General features: G+C 35.9%; 1 protein-coding gene across 2 annotated transcripts in view; it reads right to left on the reverse strand.

Annotated features, from left to right (window-relative positions):
* Positions 1-2,481: 2,481 nt before the first annotated feature.
* ROCK1 (Rho associated coiled-coil containing protein kinase 1) overlaps positions 2,482-26,838 on the reverse strand; it is a 161,452-nt gene continuing 137,095 nt past the window's right edge. For both annotated transcript variants that reach the window (XM_004059230.5, XM_055368617.2), the window contains exons 23-33: positions 22,828-22,993; positions 21,599-21,692; positions 21,256-21,344; positions 20,233-20,421; positions 19,398-19,557; positions 12,633-12,703; positions 12,336-12,424; positions 7,803-7,881; positions 7,419-7,680; positions 6,215-6,422; positions 2,482-4,000 (exon numbers count right to left, since the gene is read on the reverse strand). In XM_004059230.5, coding sequence (XP_004059278.3) covers positions 3,997-4,000; positions 6,215-6,422; positions 7,419-7,680; positions 7,803-7,881; positions 12,336-12,424; positions 12,633-12,703; positions 19,398-19,557; positions 20,233-20,421; positions 21,256-21,344; positions 21,599-21,692; positions 22,828-22,993 — 1,411 coding nt within the window. In that variant the 3' untranslated portion in view covers positions 2,482-3,996. The remainder of the gene's footprint in view (positions 4,001-6,214; positions 6,423-7,418; positions 7,681-7,802; positions 7,882-12,335; positions 12,425-12,632; positions 12,704-19,397; positions 19,558-20,232; positions 20,422-21,255; positions 21,345-21,598; positions 21,693-22,827; positions 22,994-26,838) is intronic.

The following is a 26,838-nucleotide window of genomic DNA, read 5'->3' on the forward strand; positions in this document are numbered from 1 at the left end:
AGCATAGATCTTGTCCAGAAAAAACACTAAAAGCATAAAAGATTTGGCAGTAAAGATATCTAGGCCACTGAGCATGGCTTTATATATACATACTATCCAACCAGAAATTGATTTGAACAGTAAACATTATAAAAACAAAGAATAATTGTGATTAAGATTTCCAAGTGTCAGGCCAGGCACGGTGGCCTACACCTGTAATGAGAGAGTAAAACTGCTTGAGGCTAGGAGTTAGAGACCACCTTGGGCAACATAATCTCATCGGGTTGTCATTATATGACTATTTATTAACCTAATGATCAACTTTAAAAATCATGTTTATTTAAAAAAACCATTTCCGTTTATTTATGTCTTTTTAAACTTCTCCAAATGTCTTACAATTTTCTTGGTGGAGGTCGTACACATCTTTCAGTAGATTGTTTTTAAATTTATATGGGAATGCAGCCAGGCGCGGTGGCTCATGCCTGTAATCCCAGCACTTTGGGAGGCGAAGGCGGGTGTGGATCATCTGAGGTCAGGAGTTCAAGACCAGGCTGGCCAACATGGTGAAACCCCGTCTCTACTAAAAATACAAAAATTAGCTGGGCATGGTGGTGGGCACCTGTAATCCCAGCTACTCGGGAGGCTGAGGCAGGAGGATCACTTGAACCTGGGAGGCGGAGGTTGCAGTGAGCCGAGATCGCGCCACTGCACTCCAGCCTGGGCAACAAGAGCGAAACTTCATTTCAAAAAAAAAAAAAAATTATATGGAAATGCAAAAGGCCAAGAATAGCCAAGCCAATTGGGAGGGATTACAAAGTTGGACTTCTACTACAGATATAAAATCTTATTATAAAGCTACAGTAATTAAAAGTGTGATATTGGCAAGGACAGAGAAATAACACCAATGGATTGTTCACCTGAATTACGATGCAGGAAAGAAGTCTTTTCAATGAATACTGCAGTATCAACTGAATACCCATATGGGAGAAATACTGCTTGATCTCTACCTCACAAATGAATTCCAGATTGATTATAGAACTGTGAAAGTTAACTATGAATTACAAACTGAAGTAACTATGAGTTTGTCATTTAAGTTCTTTTACTTATTTTTTTTACTTTAAATGAAGGGTGAACGGGTTAATTTAAGCTGAAACCCCAAATGACAGGTGATGAGTGAACCTGTGAATAATGACAGTGGCTATGTTTTCCTTGTTGCCCAAAGCTGGAGTTCCCTGATCTCAGAGAAGCTTACAGGTGTGGATGCATGGGCTAACTCAATGCTGAACCTTCATTCCACACTCCTAGTGTGTCCTCCTGTAACAAATTAGAGAGAAAGCTAGAGGCTATATTTCTCAGACTTTCTTGCAGCTAGGGGTCTGGATGTGATTTAATTTTGGCCACGTAGATGCACCTAGAGAAGGCAGACGTGAGATGCAGGCTGTGCTAAATGCCAGCAAGCAGGGTCATGGAAGTGCCTTTTCTGAGGCAGTGTGCAGACATGAGGTTCTTAAGTGGCAAGAGGAATGGTACAAAACATCTAACTGGAGGTAGATTGTAGCAAGCCTGACAAGTGTTGCAGAGAACCAGCAGTGGTAGTGTGGATTCCTGATTATGGCACTATCTGGACCCTCTCAATATTGGTATACTTGGGAGTGAGTGGTTTCCTGAACTTAGAAGAGGAAGCAGCTCTCCTGGTTGACCCAGTTCTGTAATGTGGCATTGGGAGTGATTCCTCAAAGCTCTCTCAGTTCTCAACAATTCTAAGTTCAGATTACTATGTCATTTGGAAAGTCTTCTCTTGCTTTAACTAATTAGAATTAACTCTGTTCTCTGCAACTGGACCTTAAAATATTAGGTAATGGTGATGAGTCTGAGAAGGTAGTAAGGACACCGTCAGGAACTGTGCTGAGATTTTATCCTGTTTGCATGCTGCCAGTCACAGTTTCATGGATCCTGACAAAAGAGATGAGACCCCTGGGTCAGAGTCGGATGACTTCATTCACGGCACAGCAAAAGCAGCATAAGTTTCATGTTCCATCAGTTCCCTTTGCCCTCCAAGCCCCATGTGGGCAATGCAGAGTGGCCCAGGTGGGTGCTGAGCACACAGTGGGTTTGTATCATAGGTGGGAGACGTTATCTTTATTATACTGGACAGTAAAAGAACCCGACATCCTCTCAAGGGAGACACTCTATCTTCCAAGGCTGTTTACTACATAAATATCCTTGGAAAAGATAGTCAAAAGAAAGGTTGTCAGAGCCTCTGCTTCCCTGATGTGCAGAAATGCAAGAGACCCATGGAGAATTGTTTTCCAACACACTTTAGCCAGCTTTTCATGTGAACTATTCCCACTCTTGTTTTAGAGCCCAAGACCACGTTTTATCTTTTAAAAATATACTTTAATCTAACCATGGAATTTCACAAACATTTATATACAATCAGAGACTAATTTGAAGTATGTTTTCCATTCATTTCAGCCATGAGAAAACACATTGCAGTCAAAATTAAAGATATCCATCCATAAATTACTTTTATTTCTCATTAAATGAGCACAGAGTCATTAGTATATTAATAACAGATATGTTTATTATTACATATCCATCAGTGCGGCTTTCAATACCACTTGAAACATGCATATCATCCTAGAGACGATCGGTTTTCCAGTGCTTCTTATCTGATACACATTACTGCAAAGCCATTATAAATTACTGAGGAGGTATTTGGTTAAAAAAATAAACAATAAATCATACTGTCCATATGAATCAACTCTTGTTATTGGACAAGAGTTTAACAGTATTTATCTGGTAATTCCTATGTTAACTGGAAAACATCATGGATGTATTGCCATATTTCCTTTTTATATTGGTGCAACCTTCTACATTTTTTGCAGTTTTATAAAGTCATTATTGTAGCAGGTAGTTTGATGCAAAGATTGTACTCAATTTATGAAAGTCCAACAAACCTCTAAATATTTTAAATTAAACCAATTATCAATGAAAAACTCACTGACACACATAATTTTTTGAAAATACATTTTTTGAAATTTCTATACTTACTCATGGCAGTAAAATAATTATCTCAAATTAAGGCACTAAAAGTACAATGCAACCCCCATTGAAAGTGTTCTAAGAATAATTTACATTTCAAACAGTGCATACATTTCTTATATGTTTGTTAACTTAATGTCTTTATCATTTAAAACCACAAAGAAATACATTATACAATTATAGAAATGATGTACCCCACAAAATGCTTTTAAACTTGGTTCTTTTGTACAGTTAGTTTCCTAATGTCTCTAGTAGTAAAATAACTCAATATGGCTTGGCAAAAATGCATAGATTAAATGTAACTTTTTTTTGTCCTCTCCCATTCCCCAAACTTGCTGAAACATATACAGTATTTTGTAAAGCATAATGAAAGATATTTAATTTCTCCATCAAGTCCACCATGGGCAATCAACAGTAAGGCTTTTAAATTCTACAGTGAGGGCACTGAAGTTCAAGTGATATCACTGCTTTCTTAAAATAGTTTTGTATAGTCTTGCAAGAGCACAAAAACTTAAGTCATTATAAAAAAAAAAATTTCAGTTTGTCTCATTTTGAGATATTTTCTTTACTCCTTCCATGAGCTGATCTTGATAGTGATGGCCGTTCCACTTGAAAGTGAAAGTCCCTTCCTCTTACTCATATGAGGAAAACTCTGTTCTATCACGACTGACAGGCATTTTCTTATAAATCCAAAAAGGCAGCACCTTTTAAAAAAAATATATCTACCTAAGCTTTCCCCCAACTGTACTTGCATTACATAGTAATAATTAATCTAATCTACCTGTAGGCAAACCCGCAATAAAAAAAACCCTCAGTGTGTTGTGCCAAAGCAAGGACAGAAAAACAGCAATCTTAACCCTGAAGCCTGTGATATTTGTGTCAAAGAAACAGCCTGTCTGCTCTGCATGGTTAAAGAAGCCTGGTTTATCAGGTAGCATCCCACACGATTCCACAAGGCACTCAGTCACATGGTTAACTGTTGAGGGAGGGGGAAAAAACTAATTTAAGAAATGCACTCAGTTTAAAAATACAAGAAACAAACATTAGGAGGAAAGGTAAATATACATTATCTTTACATACAATAATTAACAATTACACAAAATTTGGAAAACAAGGAATAGGAAAAATATACTTAGTATTCTCTCCTCTTTGTTTCTACACATTTTCTTACTCAGCTATAATCCCATTTCAAATCATTTTAGATCCAGTTTACAACCTATGCTCAGGAGAAGGCTGACATGGCATTCTACAGAATTAAGTTAGCAGTAAGGTGATAATACCTGGCATAGTATGGTGGCTGAGAAAGGAAAGGATATAAGTCATTTCAAAGAATTAGGCCTGGTTACTGACAATAGGGCATGAACAAAAGGGATGAATTCAAGGTGGCTTTAAGCCTGCTTGGAAGATGTAGGTGACATTGGCAGCGAGGCAAATCAGTGTTAGGTCTCAGCTTCTAGATTCGAGTGGCCCTATTAATCTAGGGAGTACACTCTAGGGAAGGTGGCATGTGGTAGAATAGAGGCTTTGGAATTGGACAACATAGGCTTTAGAATTGGACAGAAATGGTTTCCAATCCATTGGCTGTGTGATTGAGCAAACTGCTTAATTTCTCTGAGCCTTATTTACTAATGTGTAAAATGAGAACTTAATGAGATGAGATTTCATAATTTCTCTCCAACAAAGAGTTAACTGCCGGGTGCGGTGGCTCATGCCTGTAATCGCAGCACTTTGGGAGGCCCAGGAAGGTGCATCACCTGAGGTCAGGAGTTCAAGACCAGCCTGGCCAACATGTTGAAACTCCATCTCTACTAAAAATACAAAAATTAGCAGGCCGTGGTGGCGTGTGCCTGTAATTCCAGCTACTCAGGAGGCTGAGGTGGGAGCATAGCTTGAACCTGGGAGGCAGAGGTTGCAGTGAGCTGAGATTGCGCCACTGCACTCTGGCCTGGATGACAGAGCGAGACTCTGTCTCAAAATGAATGAATGAATGAATGAATGAATGAATGAATGAATGAATGAATGAATGGTTATGCCTTATAATTATCATGGCATAAAACATATTTTTGGAAAAAAGTCCATCAAAATAGTTAAACAGCCAGGCATGGTGGCTCACGCCTGTAATCCCAGCACTTTGGGAGGCTGGGGCAGGCAGATCACTTGAGGTCAGGAGTTTGAGACCAGCCTGGCCAACATGATGAAACCCTCTCTCTACTAAAAATACAAAAATTAGCCAGGCGTGGTGGCATGCGTCTGTAATCCCCGCTACTTGGGAGGCTGAGGCTGGAGAATTGCTTGAACTTGGGAGGTGGAGGTTGCAGTGAGCTAAGATAGCGCCACCACTGCACTCCAGCCTGGGTGACAGAGTGAGACTCTGTCTCAAAAAATAAAAAACAAAACAAAAAAAAGGGGGTCATGAGTTCACGTCCTCTGAAGGGACATGGATGAAGCTGGAAACCATCATTCTCAGCAAACTAACACAGGAATAGAAAACCAAACACCACAGGTTCTCACTCGTAAGTGGGAGTTGAACAATGAGAAAACATAGACACAGGGAGGGGAACGTCACACACCAGGGCCTGTCGGGGGGTGGGGGGCTAGGGGAGGGACAGCATTAGGAGAAATACCTAATGTAGATGATGGGTTGATGGGTGCAGCAAACCACCATGGCACGTGTATACCCATATAACAAACCTGCATGTTCTGCACATATATCCCAGAACTTAAAGTATAATAATTAAAAAAACATAGTCACTGATAATACCAAATAATTTTGTATGTTGGGATAGTATGGGAAGTTAACAAAAAAGGGAAAAACAATTTTGGTTTTTGTAGAAAAACTATGCCAACACAGTTAAAAAACAGAAAAGATGATGAAAAGTTTTATATGAATTTCTGCATTAAAAAAATTAACAAGTTGGTTAAAGCATTAAGGGCTAAAACTATGCCATGTACAGCAACTTATGACAATAAAATTAGACACAGAACTAAATAAATATAATATTGCATGTATTATTATTATTAAACTCTAACAAGAATAAGTTAAACTAATTTATAAAGTCACTGCAATTCACATACAAATACCTAAAAATGATGCCCTCTGTGGTGAAAAGCACAATTAGATTTCTGATTTTAATAGCTGTTATCCAATCATTCTCACATTGTTAAAAACGTTAGCATTTCAAATCCTTACCTAGTTTTTCCAGATGTATTTTTGACCACTTTCCGGAAAGACTGATTTGCAGTGGATCTTGTAGAAAGCGTTCGAGGGGAAGCACGAACAAAACCAGATGGTGGATTCTTAGGGATTTTCTTTACTAAATGAGTTACCCATTTTTTTTGTTCATCCTGAGAACATGCTAACAGCAGCATATCTCTTGCTGATGTTACATCATAACTTACTATGTTAAGGAGGAAAAAAAAAGCATAATTAAAGCCATATAGTTTTTTTAAAATCCAACCTATCAAATGCATAGTTTTTCAAGTTCTTAAGGTTTTAAAAGTTTTAATATGCTTAATTAAGCATGAACAATATCTCATTCTCCTTAAGTTAAATAAGGCTGAAATTAAAAAAAAAATTAGTCAAACTAATAAAGTAAATCAGAAATATAAAAAAATGTAAAACAAATACATGTATTTAAAGAACACAAGTTTCTTATCTGAAAATAGCTATGGTCTGTATTCTTTCCCTCAAGCTACCTCTGTAAAACTAGAAGATATTCTATGATACAGCATGCATGCTGATCCAGGCAGTGAATGCCAGACAAAAAGAAGAGGAAAAACTCAAGGGAGGAATAGAGTGGAACTCACCCGTTGCTCTTCTCTCCAACTTGGAATAATTTCTTAGCAGCATGTTTGTTTGTTTTTGTTTGTTTACAAGGGGGTGATTCTCTTTAAAAACACTGTTGGCAGGGCGTGCAATGGCTCACACCTGTAATCCCAGCACTTTGGGAGGCCGAGGTGGGTGGATCACCTGATGTCAGGAGTTCGAAACCAGCCTGGACAACATGGTGAAATTCCATCTCTATTAAAAATACAAAATTAGTCGGGTGTGGTGGCACACGCCTATAGTCCCAGCTACTCAGGAGGCTGAGATAGGAGAATCACTTGAACCTGGGAGGCAGAGGCTGCAGTGAGCTGAGATCACGCCACTGCACTCCAGCCTGGGCAAGACAGAGTGAGAATCCATCTCAATCAATCAGTCAATCAATAAAAATAAATAAAAACATTTTTAAAAGCTAAATCTGTAAATAGCTGCATATTGCCCCACCAGTGTCAAAATAATACTTTTTATAATCTCTTTTCAACTTGGTATAGAAATCACTACACATAAGTTAGTTCATTGAGACTTAAAACTAAATTTGTTATAAGTTGTAACAATAATTACCATGCCTTACCTTTACATGGACAAATTAAGTCCTCTTTCTTATCTAAGTGATCTCTGTGGCACTTAACGTGGCATCTTCGACACTCTAGGGCAGGGGGTGGCTTAAAAACATGCCAGAGAGGTTTGGCACAGGCATCACAATTGGCAGGAAAGTGGTAGAGTGTAGGGATAAACTCATGGCCTTTGTGATTTTGGAAATTAGTTTTTTCAGCTTGTTGTACTGGTTCCATCTCTACATCTTTTCTACATTCACCTTCATTTGCATATAGTATCTACATTCAGGAATGGTGAAAGGAAAAGATTTTTAAAATCTTAAGCATTGGTATATTTTACATTTACTTCACAAAAACGCTTAGGACTTAGATTCTTTAAAATTATAACTTCAGATTTTTACCTGGAATATTTTAGGAATTTCTTCAGTTTCAGCTCTATACACATCTCCTTGGGTTACAGGTCTAACGTGAAACAGTTTACTGAAATGAAAATAAATATAGGCCATTTACAAAAACTCATTTATTGTAAAAGACATTTCACTAAAGAGGACATATGGGTGATAAATAAGCACACAAAAAGATATTCAACATCATCAGTCATTAGAGAAATGCAAATTAAAACCACAATGAGTGTCACTACACATCTATCAGAGTTAAAAAAAATAAAAACAGTAGTAACATCAAATGCTTGTGAGAATGCAGAGAAAGTAAATCACTCATATACTGCTGATGGAAACATAAAATTACAGAGCCACTCTGGAAAAAGAATATGGCAATTTCTTAGAAAACTAAACATATGCTTACCATATAACCCAGCAAATTGCACTGTTGGGCCTTTAATTTCAAGAAACAAAAATTCATATAACATTTTATATCTATTTAAAAAAACCTGCCCATAGATGTTCATAGGAGCTTTATTCATAATAACCAAAACCTAGAAACAACCCAAATAAATGGGTAAGCAAACTGTGATACATCTATACTATGGAATACTACTCAACAAGAAAAAAACAAATTATACTTGGATTGATCTTAAGGGAATTATACTGAATGGGAAAAAAAGCTGATCAGAAAAGATTACACATTATTTGATTCCATTCATATAACACTCTTGAAGAGACAAAATTATGGAGATGGAGAACAGATTAATGTTGCTATGGATTAGGGAGAGGTGGAGGAAGGAAGCTGCCTTTTGACTACAAAAGGAGTAGCACAGGGACGCTTGTGATGGAATTGTTCTGTATTTTGAGTGTGGTGGTGGTCATACAAATCTATACACGTGAGAAAGGCATACAGATCGGAAAGAAAGGAGTAAAACTCTTTATTTGGCGATGACATGATTGTATGCAGTTGTCTCATGGTATCTGTGGCAGATTGGTCCCAGGACCCCAGAGGATTTTGAAGAGAGAGAGTGAAAGAGAAAGAGAGAGAAAGAGAGGGAAGGAGGGAACAGACAGGAAAAAAAGAAAAGATAAGAAATGGTGTAGTATTTGTATATAACCTAAGTTCACCTTCCTGTATATTTAAAATTGTCTCTAGATAATATCTAATACAATGTAAATCCTATGGAAATTGTTATTATATTATATTGTTTAGAGAATAATGACAAGAAAACAAATCTGTACATATTAAGTACAGACACAACCACAATAGGCCTAACTACATTTTCAATCCATGGTTGGATGAATATACAGATGCAGAACCCATGGATACAGAGGGCTGACTGTGTGTAGAAAAGCCCTGTGGAATTGATCCCAAAACCCCACAACCCTATAAAACTGTTAAGTGCAAAGCAAGATTAAATGATTCAAGGTCAACATATAAAAACAAATACTGTTGGAACAACCAGACACCTATGTGGGGGAAAAAAAGCCAACCTGACCTAAACAACTACCTCTTACCAAACACAGACCACAAAAGGCAGAAAACATTTTAAAAATTGGTACACTGATCCTCACTGAAAGACACCATTAACAAAATCAACAGGTAAGATTGGGAAATATTTGCATTACATATTTCTAACATAGGATTCTTATTCAGAATATATATAGATCTCTTAAAAACCAATCTTAAAAACATAAGCAACCCAATTTAAAAATGGGCAAAAGACTTGAAAAAAGAAAAGATATACAATGGCTAATAACGACATGAAAGATTCTTGGTATTATTAGTTATGAGGAGAATGCAAATTAAAATAACAATGAAATAGCATTTAACATCCACTAGAAAAGCTAAAATCAAAGGTTGATATCACCAAATGTTGGTGAGGATGTGGAGCAACTGAAACTCATACGGTTGGTGAATATAAAATAGTGTGACATAATCATTTTTGAGAATTGTTTGGTAGATTTTTAAAAAGTTAAACACAGATCTACTTTATAACCCAGGATTCCAATCCTGGGTATTTACCCATGAGAAATGAAAACATAAGTTAAAAAAAGGAATGCTCATAAGTCTTATTTACGATAGCCCCAAATTGGAAGCAACCCAAATGTCAATCAACACAAAAATGGATAAACAAATTCATGCAATGTTATACTATTCAGCAATACAAAGAACAATCAATACATACACCACCACAGGTGCAGGCTGAGTGAAAGATGCTAGGCACAAAAGTGTACATTACTGTTTAATTCCATTTATATAAAGTTCTAGAACAGGCAAAACTAATCTTGGCAATAGAAATCAGATCATGGGAAGAGGCACAAGTGAGCTTTCTTTTTTCTTTCTTTTTTTTTTTTTTTTTGAGATGGAGTCTCGCTCTGTCACCCGGGCTGGAGTGCAGTGGCGCAATCTTGGCTCACTGCAACCTCAGCCTCCTGGGTTCAAGCGATTCTCCTGCCTCAGCCTCCCGAGTAGCTGGGATTACAGGCACCTGCCACCACGCCCAGCTAATTTTTTGTATTTTTAGTAGAGACAGGGTTTCACCATGTTGGCCAGACTGGTCTCAAATGAACTCCTGACCTCGTGATCCTCCCACCTCAGCCTTCCAAAGTGCTGGGATTACAGGTGTGAGCTACCACAACTGGCCCAAGTGAGCTTTCTTCATAAATTAAAAAAAAAAAAATTCTTTTTTCAGAGACAGGGTCTCGCTATGTCGCCCAGGCTGGTCTCAAATTGAACTCAGGCCAACTGCCCACCTTGGTCTCCCAAAGTGCTGGGATTAGAGGCATAACCACTGTGCCCAGCCACAAGTGAGTTTTCTAAAGAAATACGATTTTTTAAAATCTTGTATTGAGTGATTATATGAGTGTTTACAACTGTAAAAAGTTACTGAAGAGAACACTTAAGATCTATGAACTTTATTGTGGGAAATTATACCTTAATAAAGAGAGGAAAGAAATCTCTCATCAATCTAAAAAGTATTTAACTTAGCTGAAAGATAGTATCTTTCATACTAGTGTTTATGTATTATTTTGCTTAAACTGATAATTTAAATTTTGACAACTAAAGCTGTTTATTAAAAAAATAGAAAATAAAATAAGAGTATTCTCTAGAACTTGCTTAATTCTTTTTACATTCTAACTATAACCAGCTCCACAAATACTTAATTCCAAAGGGATGATAATAGTTTATTTTACATATATATTTCTTTTAAAAAGCAGTTACCAGACTTGACTTTGAATATATATTTTGTTGCATATGTTTTGCCTTTTCTCCTACTAGTCGGTAAGCTCCTTAATGATGGAATTTACTCATCTTTATACATACTACATAATCTATGATAATATAAGCAGCAATACTTAAGAAAATATTTTAGGATGAATATAAGAAAAAATACTATATTACAGGCCTCTTTGACCTATCATTACAAAAGAACAGATATATTTATATTTCCCCTTAATAATGACCAAAGAATCCTACACAGTTGTTCTTTTATATCCACAGGGAATTGATTCCAGGAACTCCAAAAATATCAAAGTCCAAGTATGCTCAAGGCTCTTATATAAAATGGTGTAGTATTTGCATATAACCTAGGCACATCCTCCTGTATGCTTTAAAATCATCTCTGTATTACTCATAAGACATAATACAGTGTAAATGCGATGTAAACAGTTGTTATACTGTATTTTTAAAAGAAATTTCTATTAATTGTTATATTATTTTTAATTTAATTTTATTTTATATATTTTATTTTATATATATTACATATAATAAATATAATATATAAAACATATATTATATATTATATATATTATATTATTTATATATTATATATAATATAATATATAATATAATAATATATATAAGTGGAACAAATATATAATATATATAATATATATAATATTATTATATATAATATATATATATATATTTTTTTTTGAGACAGAGTTTCGCTCTTGTGGCCCAGGCTGGAGTGCAGTGGCGCAATCTCGGCTCACTGCAACCTCTGCCTCCCAGGTTCAAGTGATTCTCCTGCCTCAGCCTTCTGAGTAGCTGGGACTACAGGCGCCTGCCAGCACGCCCAGCTAATTTTTGGATTTTTAGTAGAGACGGGGTTTCACCATGTTGGCCAGGCTGGTCTTGAATTCCTGACCTCAGGTGATCCACCTGCCTCGACCTCCCAAAGTGCTGGAGTTACAGGTGTGAGTCACTGCACCCGGCCCTCTTTCAAATATTTTCTATCCACAGTTGTGGATATGGAACCCACTGATACACAGCTGACTATACTTTTTGAAATGCTCTCTGAACTCAAACTACTAAACACTTGAACTAAAAAAGTTGTCTTCCAAATACATGAAATAAGTATATACATTTTTCCTTCTCACATTTTGCTGAAGATTTAATATAATGTCAACATTTATGCTTAAGAAAAACAGAAAAGTAGGTAACAGTGCTGAAGTAACACAATATATAAAATAAATTTTAAGTCTAAAAATAATTATCAAAAGTTAGCTCTCAACCCCTTTAAAATTCAATCAAAGGCAACTTACTCTATGTCTAATACCATAGATGGATTGGATTGCTCCTTATCTTGTTCGTCATTATAGAACAAAATTTTTTTGCTGCTTACCACAACATACTGAAATAAGAAAAAAGGGGGAAGAGTTACAAGAGCAACATTAACTTGGTTTAAAGTGATAAGCATAATATTTGCCACTAATATCTAGATTATACTGTATTAATGTAAAATAAATGCTAGTAAAAAAAAAGTAGCTAATATAAGTTCTATGCTCCAAAGTAAAATATAGAACAAAATACCAGTTAGAAAATAATCAGGTATATGGTACCTGTTTCTTCCAGCCATATCGTTTGATATTTCCTCTATTTGGTACTGAAAGCCAACCTTCAATTCTTGACTCTAGGAGAAAAAGAATATATGTATTAGTCAGTCTTAAATTGTAACAAAAGAAAAACTATTAAAAGTTGTCTGACAGCATGCAGCAACAAGCAATTGAACACAACTAAATGAATAAGTGCTATAATTTGCTCTTCCATGCTTCAATCACACAAATCAACTTTAATAGCCATACAAATATTGCAGAAAAAAATTCCAAGCCACTTTTCCCATACAATTTAACATTTAGTACTCAATTACAAAAGTATGAAGTAACAATACCCTTAAGAGCCAGGCAAGACTGGAATGGATTGCAGCTTAAATGGGATATGATGTAGAAGACTTTATCATTTAACATTCATATAAAAATAATCAGCAAAAAAAAAGAAAGAAAAAAATAATGCAGCAAGTGGAACAAATCAGAGCCATGATTTACACAAGAAAGAGCAAGCAAAAGTATACAAGTGTCCTATTACTCACAGAAGACAAGAATAGAAGATAAATAAATAAGGAATGCAGGCAGAATCAACTAGATATAAAGAATAAGAGACAAGTATTTTATTTGTTTTCTCAGTACAATATTCTGATTAAGCTTTTTGGTAAAACAACTTCAATTTGAATTTGTTAACTATTTCAATAAAATTGTCCAAATTTGGTTGAGGGGAGCACCTAACTCTAGTGCTAAGTTCAATTACAATTCTACTCAAACTAAAGAGTTTTAAAGCCTCTTAAGTTTGTGATATCACAATTTGATAAACAGTAAAAACAACACAGAATCCATTTGGTCTACTGCCATTATTTCAACTAGTACGTGCATACCAGGAATTCCTTGACTATTTGATCAAGGCATTTTATAATAATTATTACTATTGTTTAAATATAACTAATGTCTACTAGAAATATCTGGGGGATAAAGACAACTCCATTAGAAATAGTTATTTTAGATCAGGTTGGAAATAAGAAAATCCATTCAATTTAACTATTTTCCATATCTACCTTATATTTGAAACACAAAAGAATAGAAAAATAACCAATTTCAAAGTATGACACTAAAATATGAGATTATACTATCATTCAAATGGTAATCCTAAGGCAATATATTGTCCCCCTTCATATAATTTAAAAGCTATAAACTCAGTCTTACAGTAACAGTTAACAATAGGTAACATTTACTGATTTATTCATAAATTTACTATTTGCCACATGCTTTATAATATCTCATATTTAACCTATGCATAAGTCCATGAATACAGGATATTATATTCCGAGGAATTCGGAAAAGGTTCTACTGTCATCTTTCACTTACAAAAGAAGAGACTAAGGCTTAGCAGGGTAAACGGACTTGGGCAAGGCAACTCTATCAGTATCTATCAAAGCTCTGTGGTTTCAAACTCCGGCAGTCTAATTTCTGAGCTTATGTTTCTAGAGCACAACACTATTCTGTTCGCAAACAAGCTTTGCAGTTGACTGGATTGTGGGAAATATTTTTTTCCCCTACTCCCACCAGGTACGTAATGTCTCCACACCTTTGCTTGTGTTATTCCTCTTCATATAAATTGTTAAAATGGAGGAAATGATGAGATAACTTTAGTTCAGAATGATCCCTCTCTTCTCCCAACATTTTTCTTTTTTTTTTCTTTTTTTTTTGACATGAAGTCTTGTTACGTTGTCCAGGCTGGCCTCAAACTCCTGAGCCTCAGCTTCCTAAGCAGTGGCATGTACCACAGCACCTAGCTTTAATTGCTGCAATTTAGTTCATGAAGTAATTATTTTGTTGCTTAGGTAGTTCCTTGGTAAGTTTTGTGAGAGCAAGGACCATATCTTAACACTTGATTTTATATATCCCATGGCAAATGACACAACGAGGTGGTACTTGACAGATATTTGTTGATTATTTTGTAATTCTGCATTTTTCTGAATTAGCCAATTAAAGTCATCCTTTGTAAATAGTGGTTCCAGTTTAAAAACCAAACAGGCAGTTTTATACTAAATAGCATGCAGAAGACTGTTGATCACATATTGATCATTCACCAATATTTTATCTTATAAAAGCAAAAAAGTTATTGCCAGAAATTTTCCCATTAGTGTGGTAGAAATTGCAGCTCTGGTTTTAAAGTGTAGTTTGGAAAACATTAAGATGAACATTAGTGAGAATGAAAAGGAGTCTTAATATCTGATAATACAAAGTTGTTTAGTATTAGTAATTCCTCACCAAAAACAAAGATATAAAAGCCTTTGAATTCTTGACATTTACACAAAATTTGTATGCCAAAATACCCTATACTTTCACATTATTTCTTTGTGACAATCAATGTCAAAAATATTTATGCTTTCTGGCTCTAGATGTGGGTTAACCTGCCAGTTTTCTTTAATATATCTTCAATAAGTTGTTATATGGTATGGCTTTATCTGTCATTTCAGTGTTCCTTAGAAATTTTATATATCAAGGGAATCTTATGAGTCAAATAAGCCAGAATTCTACATTTGCTCATATTTAAATTAAATGAAGAGGGTCAGGGAGAAAATAAATTAAATGAAGAAATCTGGAATGCAAATAAAGGTGTCAAGAATATGTGAAGGTTTTTGCCAATTTACAACAATGTCATGGGAGAAAATTTTAGTTTTTCCATCTGGTGAATTCCCTCAGAGAAGCAACTGAACTAAGCTCAATAATAACAGATAAAAAAATACATACTAGCTTCTCCTGCGTTTCCTTTCCTTACACCTACCATAGTTGCAAGACAATATACTTACTAGTTTTTAAAATATATAAAGACCTCCTCTAAAATCGGGACCACCTGTAACTTAAGTGGTGATCTGGAGGTATAACGCTGTAAATTCCATCTTTTATATCACAAGCACAGAAAACAGCTTCTCCAGATAACTAAATGAAACTCCCACCGAGAGAACCTCTAAGTCTGGATTATCCTTAATAACATTCTACATATGTACAAAAACAACTTGGCTCTAAATTTTATACAATATATTTGTAGAACAATTTTAACTTATAAGAAGTTAGATGTATATTACTGCAATATCAGCGATTTCTTTACCCAAATAAGAGACAATCTAACTATATGTACATCAATACTCGATATAGCCAATTCAAACATCAGAGCTAACCTCTGAAGACTACCTAATTTATTTAGCTATACCACAAACATACTGCTTAAGAAACAGGGCTAAAGAACCATTTCAAAACACTTTAATTAAATTCAAAAGTGATATAAAAAAGAAAATTAATTAATACTCAACAAGTCAGATACACCAACTTCAAATCACTGTAGATTTGGGCAAGGTCAGAAACATTCATATATTCAAATATTGGGAAACACACCAAGAGATCCACCATTTTCAGGTTTAAGTTACATAACCTAAGGTCAAGCTGGATGGAAAAGGGTATGATACAAATAATCAATAAGAGATAATGAATATTACTGGAGTATCAATACCAAGTTTTCCTAATCCATCATCTATTTCTACATTCTCTTCAGATGTCTAGGTTAACAGTTCCAAAAGAAGGAAAGAGAAAGAATGAGGAAAAGAAACAGTTATCACATTAAAGTTTTTTATCATCTAGGCAACAGGCATCCATAACCCTAAGGGCAATCTTTATGTTTGTATTGTGTGCTAGGTCACAACCTGCTACAGAACGAAAGAGAGGATAAAGACATAAAAGAATTAAGAGAATGAAGGTGACTTCAAGAACTTCAAAGAGTTATAAGTCAGAGAAGGAGTAACATTTTTAAACAAAGTTTTTAGAATTGGGAATTTTAGAAGGGAGATTTAATATTTAAGCTAGTTAATAACAAAATGGCCGCTAAGGATTCATAGAGGCTGCGTTCTAGATGTGCAAGATAATTAAATTATAATCTTTATACTGAATGATGAAATCTAAGAGAAATAATAAAAGTTGCAGTGTCAGTTTATCCATCCAACTACTTAAAAAAAAACTGAAAAATGTGACCCATATTTCAAAAAGCCATCATTTTAACTTGGAGTAAACTTAATCTATTCAAAGCCCTCTCCTTTTTAGTATGTATATTCATTTACTTATATTCTAAACTGAAGCAAAAATTAATCATTAGCCATTACCTTCAAGACATTTTTTAGACACTTGAATGATATGTAACTATCTAATATTAAGAATGAATATCAACATTCTTTAACAATTCTTCCTAGATATGACTGCAAAACCTTAACTTTATTTGCCAGGGACCATTTTTGAGCATCTAGTAAATGGTGGATTTAATACAGATTTTCAATTTACTAGCAAAATATCTGACCCACAGAGAGGTAAATAATATTGACAAAGACTATCCATTAATTTCTACCTCCAATATGAAAGTCAAGGTTCAGCACTGTTGAGATTTTATAAAGTCTCAAAATTAAGAACACAGTAATAGGAAAAGAGGTATTAACTGGCCTCATTTTCTAGCAAGGGAGAATGGCCACCAGTACTCCCCGCCCCACTTGGTTTGGACTTTGATAACCTTAAAAACAAAATTCCTGAAAGTACACTAATATTCTAAGAAATATACTGAAAATGGAGCTAGTAGAAACATTTAAAAATCTCTTTGCTCAATAAGTCAATTTATTAGGTCAGGATTCTGAAACCTAAATGGATTCCCAGCCTAAGTCTGCCAATGAAGCCAGCTGATGGCACTATGAGCTTAGCCTTTCTGAATCAGCCACGATGGTGGGTAAAATTAATCACTTTCCTCATTAGCAGTCCCGCCAGCTCACCTTTCAACTCGAATCTTCTAAGTAGCATTCACCTATAATGTGTCCATTTCTGACATATTTAACCCAATACTAAGAAAACTAAGGTGCATATAAGGCATTATAAATAGTTAAAGATAAATGTGTGGAATAAAAATAAAATTGGTCAGGATTTCGAACTGACACTAAACACAGCAAGGTCAGCCAGGCGGGTGGCTGATGCCTGTAATCTCAGCACTTTGGAAGGCCAAGGCAGGCAGATAGCTTGAGCTCAGGAGTTCAAAACCAGCCTGGGCAATATGGTGAAATCCCGTCTCTACAAAAAATTAAAAAAATTAGCTGGGTGTGGTGATGTGCACCTGTAGTCCCAGCTACTCAGGAGGTTGGGGCAGGAGGATCGCTTGAGCCCAGGAGGCAGGATCATGAACCAAGATCACGCCACTGCACTCTAGCCTGGGCAACAGAGTGAGACTGTTTCATACATACATACATACACACATACATACATACATATATACATAGAGTAAGAATGTATACATACATACATACATACATACATACATAGAGTAAGAACCCCTATACTCAATAACTCCAGAAGTATCTCAGGGTTAATGAAGTGGGAATCTAACCTACAAATTCAGTTCAACAATTGAAATAATGTAGCCAAACACTTTAAAAGTCATATTCTTAATGATGATTAAGTCTAACTTTAGAAAGATGTTCAAACAACTACTAAAGCTACAGGTTCTTATTAAATTCAAAGTGATCCTACAATAATGAATCGTGTGTACCTGCAAGTTTCTCAAGAGGTAGGCAGTTTCAGAGAGCCAAAAATAGGTAAACAGAGGAGTTCCTTGACCATTAAAATAAGAAATATTTCTTCACTGCCTTTCCATTCCCAGGTACCTGATTTTGACCTAGCAAAGCCACACAAGAATGAGGCCGGGGATCACATAGCATACAGAGAGGAGCTGAATTCATTTCCCACTTTGAGTCCCACTTTCTTGACCAAGAAAGATACTATAAAATTTTCTGAGTGACTCATCTAGTTCCTTATATCAAATTCACAATAACAAGTAATATCTGTTAAAACAGAATCCCAATATCAAACATGCTGCTTCATAAATATCTTCCTATTTATGTATTATTCAGAAAATACACTAATTAAAATCTATTTTCAAGTTTATTACCATGTATACAAAACTTCCAAGACTCTGAACTAAGACTCTGTGTACATGTAAATGCATGTTTTAATAATGATAACCTACTCATTTTATTTCTAAATTGAACTTATAGTATGTGTATTTCTCACCTCTGTAAAGTACATAAATGTACTATAGTTTACATGACGATTAAACCAAGAATGAGGTTGTGTTTATTTTTAAATTGATTCTCCACTGGGAAAAAGAAGACACAGAAAAAAGTCTCAAATCTTAGCCACTCATTCCTGCCTTTATTTGACACCCCGGCCTCTTACTGCCCTGCCCAACCCATTTTATCTATTTCCCCAAACTTAAAACTTAGCAAAGTCTGACTGAAGTTGATCACTACTCCACTAGATAGGGTTCTATATGTAGCTGCTGTGGTTCTGATGATAAAGTACAGTTCTTAGTTTTAGCACAAGAATACATAAAATGTTAAAGAGCTATTACTCACAAAAATGTACAACTTTTAAAAAATAGTGAGACGTGTAGTAGCAGCTTTGACTCTCACTGTGGACTTAGGCTGCTCAAAATAGGTTCATAAACCTCTTATGGTTTTTATTCAGGTAAAGCTTCTTAGGTCTATTTAAATAGCCTAAGATTGCTTACAACTGCTCTACTCCACAAAATACACCAAGTGTATAATCATCATCAGGCCTTGGCTATCAGAAATAAGAATTCCTTCTTAGGAATCCATGGACAAAATGACAAGGAGGTAGAAAACCAAATGAAAGAAATATACACTAATTTCCAAGACATTTATACATGTTTGAATGATACAGAATTATTCTTACCTGGGAGGTTACCATCAGTTTCATCAGCACTAGGAAAACTAGCAACACTTGTAGAATCCGAGAGGTCCAAAAGTTTAGCACGCAATTGCTCAATATCACTCTCTTTGCTGGCCAACTGCATCTGAAGCTCATTCCTATGTGCACATTCTTCTACCAATTGCTAATTTTGAAAAGTATCAAGATAATATAATCAAGCTAAAACAATTTCCAACATTATTAATTGAAATATGATAATTTAAATTGCTAATACTAAAAATGTACAGTAAACTTCATGAATGTTTGCTACCACAGATTTTGATACACTACAGAAATGTCAAGTTCTTTCTCAGTAATACATTGCTCGGACAAATTCCTTTTCTCCTTGCCTTAAAAAGAGTTTTTGTTTTTGTTTTCAAACATAAGCCATCAAAACAAAAAAGTTACAACAAAAGAAAATGCTTTTCTGGCTCCAAATGAAGTAGCTTTAAAGGTATAGAAAACTTCAGAAAACCATAACTGATGGAGCTAAAAAGCTTAGATCTAAGTGCCCGAGACCAGGTTCTCAATTTTGTTCTATTAACAAGCCAAGGGATATCAAAAAATTAAGCTTGTTATTTTGATTTCAAAAAAATGAGTCTTGACTAGAGAAAATAAATAAGCTACAATACTTCAAAACCTCTACCCCAATTATAGTTAATATTATAACAGCCATATCCCAATTTCAGTCTGAAACCAAACAGGCAGAACCCTTGATTGTTCCCAATCTAAACAAGATAAATATATAACAAGTATATACAGAAATAATTTAAGAAAATAATCCTTCACACTCATATCCATACACACACAGAAACCTTACCGCTTGCATGTCATTCAGTTCCTTCTGATGTTTCACTACCATCTGGTTGAATTTCTCTCTTTCTTGGTTGAGTTCCAGTTGCAGCTTTCGATTTTCCTTTTCTTTCTTTCTCAAATCTTGTGTATTAGCTTTCTTTCTATCAATTTTAAAATCTTTTCGATTCATTATTTCTGCCAACTTGTTAACAGCCTATTAAAATATTATTAATAAAGATCAATAGTGTAGTCATCCAATTTAATACTAAAATGTATTTTTTTCTTCAAAATCAGGAAGCAGGACTTTTTGTGTGTATGAAAATTAGGACAACTTCATGATGGTTGAGACATGATAACTGGTAGCACAAGTAACTAACACTGACTTATCACACTACTTAAATGTAAGAACCAGGAGCCTTTCTTTGGTTAACTTTACAACCCAGTACTGAATCAAGAGTATGCTAATCCTACTCTGATGTTGGGTACTAGCAAATAAAGCTTCTATGCCTTGGCCACATACTCTTATCTTCTACAACTATACAATATTACTAGGCAAGTTAGCTTTCTTAACTGAAATCCTATTTCTTTTTTTTTTTTTTTTGAGACTGAGTCTTGCTCTGTCGCCCAGGCTGGCATGCAGTGGCATGATCTTTGCTCACTGCAACCTCTGCCTCCTGGGTTCAAGCAATTCTCGTGCCTCAGCCACCTGACTAGCTGGTATTACTGGAGCGCACCACTACGCCCAGCTAATTTTTATATTTTTAGTAGAGACTGGGGTTTCGATGTCAGCCAGGCTGCTCTCGAACTCCTGGCCTTAAGTGTTCTGCTGGCCTCAGCCTCCTAAAGTGTTGGGATTACAGGCATGAGCCACCGCGCCTGGCCTTGAAATTCTAGTTCACAAATAAGTTTTTTATAGTTAGCGGGGAGAGAATTTATTTGTTCTAATGAAAAGCTTGAACCTTGTAAGCCTTGGTTTTAGGAAAAAGTGCATAAAGAGCAATGATTAACTCAAAAATGAACATGTGGAAAAGATCGAAAGCATGTATACCTGTGTTTTAAGGGTTCGTTCAGTGTTGATATTCTTTTCAAAGGCAGCCTTAAGATTACTGATCTCCTCCTCCTTCTCCAGTTTATATTCTGTCAACAAATTATATTAAATGTTATTGTATGGTATTAATTTAATTTCTGCATTTCAAACTAACAATGTCTTTAATTATTCAAATAAGTATACATTACACAGTAACTTTCAGTAACTTCATTAAGATAATTCTTAAGGCTACAGAAGTTACTTAATATATGAAAACAGGTATCTTAGAAACCTAACACAACATAGGTAAAGATAAATCACTGAATTTGATTTAACATGATGATTTTTTAAAAATTCTACATACCTTCCTCTGCCTTCTTCATTTTCTCTGTTAGCTCTTCATTCTCTCTTCTTAATATTTCAATATCTTTGGTTAGCATGCTGTTTGCTTCTTCAAGCTAAACAAAGCACACAAAAGTTTAAGCTCCAGCCTCTTTGCTATTCTCGTATTTCAGGCAGTAACCTTTAAATATACTGCTAGATAAAGACAGGTCAGACACTGCTGAACTACAGCAAATGTCTGGTTTCCAGCTTAAAATATGTAATTACATCAAAAATATTTAAAAGTAGTTAACAGCATCCAAAAATTATTTCATTGTATGCATATAGATATATGTATGAACAAAAGGGGGGCATACGTAATGGCAAGATAACTAGATTGCAAACTAAGAAATTTGTATTTAGTTCTAGCTCTGCGATTAACCTAGTATGTGACCCCAAGCAAGTCATACTTTTTCTGAACTTCAATATCTTTATCTGAATATTGATGATGAAAATGATAATAAAAACATTTATAGATTACTCTTAATAATATATAATCATTACTTGTTATATGTTATATTAATCATTCTATGTCTACTGTCTTATTTAATCCTCATAACAATCATGTGGAAGAGATATTACTATTTCTATTTTATAGATGAGAAATCTGAGGCTTAGAGAAGTTAAAGCCAACTTTGCCAAGACCATATAACTTCTTAGGGGCAAAACTGGAACCCAGAGTGACTGATAGTGGCTTTACAAGAAAAATCTAACTCCTCTTTTTAGTCCCATGATTCTATATAGATTACAGTATAAACCTCAGGAATAGGTAATTGTTTGGAGTATTGGTTTTCTTATAATGGATTTATATATTATCCCAAGAATTCCTCATTCCCAAATGGTTTCTCTATATTTCACAGAATTCTGTCCCATAAAATCAGTTGCAATGTATTAAGAGAACAACAAATGAATTTAAGCTAAGCCATTACTTCATATGAAATATAACTAATAAGATCTAAAGCCAGAAAAACAGCCCAGTATTGCATTGGTTCTGTGCCTATACAAACAAAAGCCCAATATCTTGAACAAGAATTTCAATAATTAACAAATGCTTGGTATTATACAAACTATTTTATACATGAGTACAGAATGACCACTATGTATTAACATAGAAGTAAATACACTTGCACACACACTTACCCTAATACTTTAAGATGTGACCTATTGTGATTTAAATAAATTTTATATAACTTACTTGACTATCACACTTACCCGACTAACAGTGTGATCTTTATCTGTAATCTCTTGTCTATTTCTTGAAGCAGCTTTCTTGCTTTCTTGCGTCAATTCAAAATACTGTTCTTCCAGAAGGCCTCGCGCCAACTGCTCAGACTCAGCTTTTGTTTCTGCTAGATCCAACTGAGTAGCAAGAGTTTCTCTGCAACAATTTTTTAAGAGAAACTGATGTAAACAAATTCAGTTCATTCTTCCAACTTAATCATATTCTTAAAAACACAATTAACTTTAAATGATAAAAAGAATTATTTTATTGCTTAAAATAAATTCAAATCCATTGCAAACTTTCTATAAAAGTAATGAATTTAACCTCTCACATGTTGAAAAATTATAAAAGAACTATTTAGTTTTCTATCTCATATTGTGCTTAACTAAAAAAGGTAATAAAGCAATAGCAAATAGTCTGCTTTTGAAAAGAAATTTCTTGTGGATTTGGAATGGAAGGCAGCATGGCATAGTGGAAAAGTCATTGACTTGTTAATCAGCAGGCTAGACCCAGAACTTTATCTCTGTTTTATCATTAACTAATTGAGTAGAGACACTGGGCAAGTCCCTTACACTTCCTGCAGTTCAGTTTCATCAAATCTGTAAAATGAGGTGGTTAAACTAGTCCCTTCCAGCTCCGAAATTAAATGAGATTATGAAAACTTATAAGAGATTTGCAAATCACTACAAACTAATCTGAGAATGCTCCCTGGAAATGATACTAAAACATTTCAGAACTGACATTCAGACCAAGACAATTCCAGTTTGCCTACTCTTCTCAAAGAGCCTCTCTTGGATAAGCTCTCTTAGTCACTGCTGTATTCCCTGAACAGAGTAGGTGCTCAATAAATATGTTCTGAATGAGTAACTTCCACCTCCTATTTTCTAGTTAGTATTACAATTCAAATTTTCTGCCTGAAGCCTCAAGAGGGAGACATATAGTAAACACACACACACACACACACACACACACACACACACACACACACAGAGAAAATTCATTAATTCACCCAACAGCTATTTAGTTGAAGGTTTACTAAGTACTACACTATGTTTACTATGCATCACGCTGTTCTAGGAATTAAGAGATACAGCAGGCCGGAAGCAGTGGCTCACCCCCATAATCCCAGCACTTCGGGAGGCTGAGGCGGGCAGATCATGAGGTCAGGAGTTGGAGACCAGTCTGCCAACGTAGTGAAACCCCATCTCTACTAAAAATACAAAAAATTAGCCAGGTGTGGTGGTGTGTGCCTGTAATCCCAGCTACTTGGGAGGCTGAGGTGACAGTGCGAGACTCCGTCTCAAAAATAAATAAATAAATAAATAAAGAGACACAGCAGTAACAAAGTTCCTGCCCTCAGGGAGCATGCATTAGTGGGGCCGTACAGGCAATTTAAAAAATGAACAAGTGCTATATAGTATGCCACAGAGAATAATACAAGATAAAATATGGAAAGTTATGAATATGATCACTTTTATTACAGGTTGATCAAGGAGGCCTCTCTGCTAAGACAACAGTAGAAGAAAAGTAGGGGGAAGAGAACAACAGATACTGTAAGGCTTTCCAAGGCAATACAAGGACTTTGACTTTTATTCTGGTACTCTGGTGTTTTAGAAAGATCATTCTGGCTGCTGTATTAAGATCAGACAGTAGGGGGACAATGGCAGAAGCTGGGATACCAGTTAGGAGACTACTGAAATAATCAAGATTGGAGATGATGGCAGTTTGGACCAGGTCAGTAAATGGTACAAGTGGTGAGAAGTGATTAGAGTCTATACATAATTTTTAGTTAACACTGGGAAAATTTGTTGGTGGACTGCATTTAGAGTGTAAGAAAAAAAGAAGAGTCTAGGATGACTCTAAATTTTTCACTTAAACAACTAGGAATAACAGAATTGTTCAGGACTGAAACGAGGAAGACAGGAAGGAGCAGTTCGCAAGGTGAGGGAATCAGGAAGTTTTTCTGGACACGTTAAATGTGGGGTGCTTAACACTCAAGTAGAGATGTCAATTAGACAGCTGGATATGTAAGTCTGGAATTCAAGGAAGGATGTACTTGGACTCTGACACCATTTAAAGCCACAAGGCTGGATGAGAACAAGTAGGGAGTAATCCCTTGAGCACTCCAAACTTTTAAGGGTCTCAGCAATTAGAATGGAAAAAGGAACAAGGGAGGCTGAGAAAGAGTAGCCAGTTCAATAAGGAAAATACAGCATGTGGCGCCACAGAAGCCAAATGAAGACATTTTCTCAAGAGAGTAATCAACTAAGTCAAATGCTGCTATGAAATAAGGTGAGAACTGAGAAGTCACTATTAGGAAGACCCCACTGACCTTGAGAAGAGTTGTTTTGTTAGCATGATGAATGCAAAAGTATGACTGGAGTGAGCTCAAGAGAGAATGAAAAAAGATGGTGGAAGATACCTGGTATGTTACTTTTCAAGTAAGTTGGCTATAAAAAAAAGAAAAGTGGGATGGTGGCTACCATGTAGATAATGTAGTTAAAAGACGCAGTTTCGCTCTTGTTGCCCAGGCTGGAGCGCAATGGTGTGATCTTGGCTCACTGCAAACTCTGCCTCCTGGGATGAAGCAATTCCCCTGCCTCAGCTTCCCGAGTAGTTGGGATTACAGGCATGTGCCACCACGCCCGGCTAATTTTGTATTTTTAGTACAGATGGAGTTTCTCCATGTTGGTCAGGCTGGTCTTGAACTCCCGACCTCAGGGAATCCACCCGCCTTGGCCTCCCAAAGTGCTGGGATTACAGGCGTGAGCCACCACGCCCGGTGTAAGAGGGTTGTTTTTAGAGGAGATATCTAAATATGTTTACATAACAATGATAATGACTACAAAAAGGTAAAAATTGATGTAGAAAAGATAAGAGAATTGTTGGAATCATAATTTTTTTTGGAGACTCAGTCTCTGTCACCCAGGCTGGAGTGCAATGGCGCAATCTCGGCACACTGCAATCTTCGCCTCCCAGGTTCAAGCGATTCTCCTGTCTCAGCCTCCCAAGCAGCTGGGACTACAGGCATGTGCCACCATGCCCGGCTAATTTTTGCATTTTTAGTAGAGACGGGGTTTCACCATGTTAGCCAGGCTGGTAGCGAACTCTTGACCCAAGTGATCCACCCACCTGGGCCTCCCAAATTGCTGGGATTACGGGCATGAGTCACCACACCCGGCCAAGTCATATTCTTAAGTAGGCAGGAAGAGATAGGATCGAGGGACTAGCATTAGATAAGAGTGTTAGCTCATGATGTCCATTTACATCATCAGAAGGAAGGCAGGGTTTATAGGTACTATTCTCTACTTAGAAGCTATTCTCACCAAGATAATGAGTAGCCTTCAAAATAAATACAATGGATAATTTATGACTTTTTTGTGATCTTTCTCAATATTTGGCACTTTTTTTTTTTTTTTTTTTTTTTGAGACAGGGTCTCGCTCTGTCACCCAGGCTGGAGTGCAGTGGTGTGATCTCGGCTCACTGCAAGCTCCGCCTCCCGGGTTCACGCCATTCTCCTGCCTCAGCCTCCCGAGTAGCTGGGACTACAGGCGCCCGCCCGTAATTTTTTGTATTTTTAGTAGAGACGGGGTTTCTCCATGTTAGCCAGGATGGTCTCGATCTCCTGACCTCGTGATCCCCCCGCCTCAGCCTCCCAAAGTGCTGGGATTACAGGCGTGAGCCACCGCGCCCAGCAATATTTGGCACTTTTAATCACTTTCTCTTTCTTGAAATATCCTCCTCCCCCAGTTTTTATGATACTCTACTCTGATGCAGACAAGTTAGTAGCTATGGTGGTGAAAGAGAATAGATGTTCTCTTCTGATTTTTAGGAAGCAAGGCCATTAGCTAAGTACAAGAATAAGGAAAAGCTGGAGATCTGAGTAGAGACGAGATGTGAAATAATTTTCTTAGGAGAGTAGTAGAGTTAGTACTTTAGGAAAAGAAAGGAAATGCTGCCAATGCCAAATCTAAGAATATTGGGAGAGGTTCTGCTAGCT

This window comes from Gorilla gorilla, chromosome 17 (assembly GCF_029281585.2).
Source record: "Gorilla gorilla gorilla isolate KB3781 chromosome 17, NHGRI_mGorGor1-v2.1_pri, whole genome shotgun sequence".
Lineage (NCBI taxonomy): Eukaryota > Metazoa > Chordata > Mammalia > Primates > Hominidae > Gorilla > Gorilla gorilla.